This window comes from Cariama cristata, unplaced genomic scaffold (assembly GCF_000690535.1).
Source record: "Cariama cristata isolate BGI_N322 unplaced genomic scaffold, ASM69053v1 scaffold41954, whole genome shotgun sequence".
Classification (NCBI taxonomy): Eukaryota; Metazoa; Chordata; class Aves; order Cariamiformes; family Cariamidae; genus Cariama; species Cariama cristata.
The window spans coordinates 66-5,610 of record NW_009615429.1 but is presented as its reverse complement, the minus strand read 5'-3'; the positions used below and the strand labels follow the sequence as shown (position 1 = coordinate 5,610).

At 39.3% G+C, this 5,545-nt stretch overlaps 1 protein-coding gene across 1 annotated transcript; it reads right to left on the bottom strand.

The window, feature by feature from the left end:
• Nucleotides 1-72: 72 nt before the first annotated feature.
• On the bottom strand, nt 73-5,215 carry SNRPA1 (small nuclear ribonucleoprotein polypeptide A'; the record flags this gene model as incomplete). Its single annotated transcript, XM_009699783.1, has 8 exons — nt 73-131; nt 767-860; nt 1,293-1,368; nt 2,618-2,697; nt 3,227-3,329; nt 4,042-4,088; nt 4,467-4,545; nt 5,068-5,215. Coding segments are annotated over 8 exons (686 nt in total), but the record flags the coding sequence as incomplete, so codon positions are not given.
• Between the last annotated feature and the right edge of the window lie 330 nt (nt 5,216-5,545).

Sequence of the window (5,545 nt, the reverse complement as noted above, 5' to 3'; positions counted from 1 at the left end):
TGCAGGGAGAACAACGCGTCGGCAGGAAAGGGCTCCTGGGGAGAGGCGAGGGACGTGGGGCACAGCCTGGGCCTAAGATCCGTTGGGAACCGTGTCTTCTTCCATTTCTTCTTCAGCGTCCTCCGACGGGCCTGAAAGGACACGTCAGAGGAGTTTTAGGGCGGTTACTGCAAATGTTAGTTTTCTTTCCCATTGGGACGATACTAATTTTCAGCCCTCTGAAGAGGGCAGTAATAACATCAACTCTTAAAAAACACTACAGAAAGAGAAATCTATATAGCGCTAACATACAGAAAACAGGCAATATTGCCAGTCTGCATTTAAGATTTGTCCATGCAGAGCCTCTCACAGACACACTCCTGTACCCCCACCTGAGGCACTAACACCCAGAAAACAGAGTCCAGATACACCTTGTAATTAATCTCATTTTTTTAAATAACTGGGGTGAACTGTTTGGAGTTAGCCAATACAGCGAAGCACTTTGGGCTGATGCTTGGCACCTTGCTCCCGAGGCAGTCCAGGTGTAGCGGCCCTGAACTGCACTCTAGAGACCAGGCAGATGATGTGCCAATTGCAGAGTCTTGTGGGTGTGGTCCACAGTCATTCTGGCGATAAAGTTACACTCATTTTGAACAGATTTTTCAACTCCCTAACTGTTTGGCCCTTCCAACGTAACTCCCTACTGAGATCACATAAAGCATCAGGAAGCAATGAAGAGAGGTAAGATTCCGTTTGGAAAACAAAAGCAGTAGAAGTATAGAGTGACCTGATTTTCGTTCCCTGCCGGGAATCTGACCAGCCTGTAGTAAGCCTTTCAGTCGCTCCACTTCAGCCAGAGTCGTGGCATTTGCTATAGCAGTCTAAAAAAAAACCAGAGATTAAGAACGTGATGACTCTTCGCATACAGTATGTCAGTCTGTTTAGAATAAACAAGATTTTTTCCAGTTAAGTGAAGCTAAACTTCTATAGAAAATTTTACAAAATTCCAGTTCTAGAAAATTCTACAAATGACAAAGCACAATCTTACTTCCACCCCTTATTAAATAAGCTGCTCTATCCTGGGAGAACTCTAAGTTCAGACAAACGTTTCATTTAAGCTCTCAAAAACCAGGTATGTCATAACAGCAGAAAAGTTACAGAAAAAGCACCTAAACCAAAGTTAGGACACACTGTTCTATTTGTCTGAGCAGAGTCAGGGGTTGCCAGGAGGAAGGAAACATTTGTTCAGTTCAGACTCATGACAGTTTTTTCTCCTCCACTTTTGCGTACATGGGCAGTCCTGACGTGTTTACCTTAATTGCCTCAACATCCCCTGGAGAGGGCCCAGCTTTCTTTTTGTCAGTTGGCAGACCAGCACCTGGATTGAAGCTTCAAAGGAAAAATAAAGAGCCATTACACCTTTTGAAGAGTATGCGCTTCTCTAACTTCCAAACTAGGTTTGGAAGCATTTCATTCAATCAAGTGTAGTATCTTATCTTAGTTAACAAACTGATACAGTAAAGAATTGCCTCCTTCAGAAACACCAGCAACTTGTCCTCGCTGTCCCATTCCCCCCCCGCCCCGCGTTTTCATCCGCTCACAAAGAGAGGCAGTTGACAAAAGCTATTTGGATGTTGTTGAACACTCAGGTGGTCTGTTGCCATTACAAAAGCAGGGTGGATAAATAAATTGGATTTCCTGTTCTTATATGTCCAACACTGTATTACAACAGCCTATATTAAAGCCTACACTGGACTGGATGTAATCAATCTTAACACTCAAAATCAAAAGGTTATCTGCTGCTGCTTTAAGAAAAAAAAGGAAAAAAAAAGAAAAATCTGTAGTCTGTAAAAATGGATGTAATCAGCTGGAAAGAATTTCCTGAAGTGCTGACCCAGCATCAGAGTGCTGCAACGTCTTTTGTAGCTATAGAAAGATTTTCTTCGTATCTGTTTATTGAGCTATTTAGTTCAATCACTTACTTGTTCTAAAACTATCACAGACCTGAACCACTTTCCACTCATAAACTAGAGCTGGAGTCCATCTATTACAGTTTTAAATTCTAAATACTTCAAGGTATTTTTTTTTATTTAAACATGAATTTGGAAATGCTGTTGCTGTACATGATCTGAATTCTGATTTCCAAACAGGCTGATGAAAGACTAAACAATACATATGAAGTACCACTTTAAAATTAAACTAAATAAACATGTATTCGTAATAGCTTAACTAAAGATTTTCATCTGCATTTATCCTCCCAACTACAGCAGATTTTACAGTTTATATTCCCTGGCAAAAAAAAAAAATTTAGTTAACAATCATCTAGGAAAAGAAAAACAAAATAAACAATGGCCACCTCTCTGCAGTTAAATAATAAAAAGAAAAAATAAAATTAAGGTTTCCTGCTTGTTGACTTAAATCAGTGCACCCTGAGCAAATATCTCTTCCAAAAATATTTCCAAGATGTATTCACCACCATCCAAAAATCGGGCTGCTTGGACAAGGCACTTCTGGCTACCAAAGCTTTTAAGGCATCCTGCCCATAACTGGTATTGCAGTTTACTGCCTAATCCTGCACACAAAGTAAGTGGTGTTTCTGAAGGAGAATGCCAGTGTAAATTTGGTTTTTTTGTCTTACGTTTTTGTTCTCCTGGCAATATCCTTTGCAAGCTGTGCACCCCGTTTGCCCTTGAACATTTTCTCTGCCTCCTGTCGCTCCTACAGCGATACCACACACACAAAGTTAATTTAAGAACATTGCATTTTGCAAAGCTTGTGTCTTTGCAAAGAAAGACGCTTTGGCTCATCTTCATCAGTGAACATTGGTATGTGGAGACCAGATGCAAGAACAAGCACATAAACATTGCCCAAATGCTCAGACTCGAGATTTATCAACCTAGTGCTCTCAAATTCTTTCCCACACTCATCTTCACTGAAAGCAGATTGCTCATTTCTTTCTCTAGAGGTCTGTCTTTCTCCCAACACCAGAGGGCCAGAAAAGAAGCAGACTAAACAAACAAAGGTAGTAAAACTTAATTAAACATAACTAAAGAGACTATATCCTTAATGGAATGAAACCATGAAAGAAAACAGAGTCTGTTTTAGAACCACTTATGATATATATAGTTTCAATAACATTTACAACTGTGGCAAAAAGCTTAATGTTACTGCTGAATTTTCAAGAATGTAACAAGAGGAAAAAAAAAAAATATTCATCTTGTGCCAAATCAAAAGAAAGTAGACTTACTTTCAGTTTTACTTTTTGAAAATCCAGCACTCTGACTTGGGGAACTTTGTGGATTACATACAATCTGTAATGCTTCTTATTTGTTACAGGATTCCTTAAAATGCTACAAAGTAAATAAAGGTTATGAAGAGGTTCTTAATATAAAATATTTTAAAATACACTGTTATTGAAATACATTAATATACTTAAAATGCATTCATGTACCTTCTGCTATGACAGACAACAAATAACACCACTAAATAAGCCTAGTGACAGTGTTCTTTGATACTATTAAAACTGTAGAAAAACTTGCACTTTACCAATTAAGTAGATTTTGTTGAAGAAGAACATAAAGAACAACCCCAAATATTAAAAAAAACCCCAAATAACTGAACCATCACATTTCCTACCTGGACACTGATCCACCAAAAAATCATGAGACAAATTGCTTTTCTTTTTTTTTGTTCCTCACACCAAATGTAACATTACTGAAAAGTCACTCTTTACATGTATTTAAAAGTATTTTGTAACAACAGTTTAAACCTTTAGTTTTTAAGTTTTGAAAGGTTAAGGTTACTTCAGTGCTTGCATATTGGTCTACAGAGATGTTACACCTCATTGCTCCAACCGTCTGTCAGTAATATAAAGCCTCATTAAATACCAGGTATTTCTTAAGCGTAGTGGAAACACTGTTTATCAATCAATTCCATATTTAGGAATGAAGAATCTGTCACAGGTCATAAATGGAGAGCATTCCAGATCAAAGCAAAGAGCCAGGCCAGCAGCGGAGTTCAAACAGCACAGAAAGAGTAGCTTTTCTTTTCAAGATTACCTACCTCAGGTAAGTCAATGATTTAATAGTTGATAACGGATCCAGTTCACCCTACGTAATGGGAACACAGTAAGAAATCGTAAATCCATTTATTGAAAAATCAAATGTTTAAAAACAAAGTTCCTGAACTCATATCTATTTTAGAGACCAACCAGAATTACTAATTGGTACTAATTAAAATTACTGCAATTAGTTTAACAGGAAACCCACTAAGACTTTGTGACTGCTGTTCCACTGCATGCTGCAAATTATGTTCATTAAAATATGTACACCATTAACTACTACCAAAATCATATGATATTACTCTAAAGAAAAAGAACCAACTATTACTAAAAACATATAACACTACTCTCAAGAAAAAGGTTAATTAGTAATATGACAAACACAAAACTTAAGCTTGTTTAGATTTATCCTGCATTGATAGCTTACCAATTCAGCAATGTTGTTGTTGGTAAGAATGAGTTCCGTCAGGCTGGGCAGAGCTTGTTCAAGGTTTTCACCAATTCGACTATAAAGAACAACAAAAAGTAAAGGTTTAACTTGAGCCAGAAATTAGCAAGGGTGAAAAGACACACAGAAATATGACAACATAGAGGATCTCCCAGTAAAAAAAGCCAGTCTGACACTGGCAGAAGTTTGGGTTAGCATCCCTTACAATACTTCTTCTAACAAAGCTGGCAATAAACAGCCATTGCTGTAAGGGTGTTGGATGCAATATGAGATTTACATTCATTCACTTGCAGGTTTTCCTGTTTTCTTGTCTTTATGGGGATGATTACTGAAATCCAAAGTTCAAGGCAAATTCCAAACCCTGCATTTCATTGTTCTGTCTGAAAAAACAAAGACTGACTTTTGCACTGAATGAGGCAGGGAACTCAAAGAGGGCCTATATAGTACTCAGTGCCAATTTTTTTTCCATAAAACAAACACTTCTACACCTACCCAGCACTGAAAGATGCATGCACACTTCTCTCCCAAGAGCATTTTCCTTTGCCCCAGGGTCCCATCTGGCCAAAACACAACTGCTTACCAAATCCTATTGTTATTCATCAGAAGAGTTTTCAGCCTTCTCAACAGAGGGAATCCATCCAGTTTACGGATCTCATTGTCAGAGAAATCAACTGCATCAAATTGGTCCAGAGTGGCACCCAAGTTCTCAATAACAGGGATTTTATAGCCTGGGGGGGGGAGAGTGCAAGACAGGAATTAGACGGTGCCCACATGAGAGCAGAACAAAGCAAGAGACAAAGCACGTAGGGGGCATATCTGGAAGGACTGAGAATGCAGATAGTCTCAGTCAAAACACCTCTGGAACGCCGCTCCTCCACATCGCTCACAGACCAAACTCTTCCGCCCCCAAAGCCAACTGCCCCCGCAGCCTTTTCCAACCACCCCTCTTCCTCCCCCTCAGCAAACACCCCAAGTCCCTCCCTGTATGTGCTCCCTCAACCCAGCTCCCCCTTTCTGGCACATCCCTCGTGTGTCCGTCCCCCCTCCCGCCCCGCACG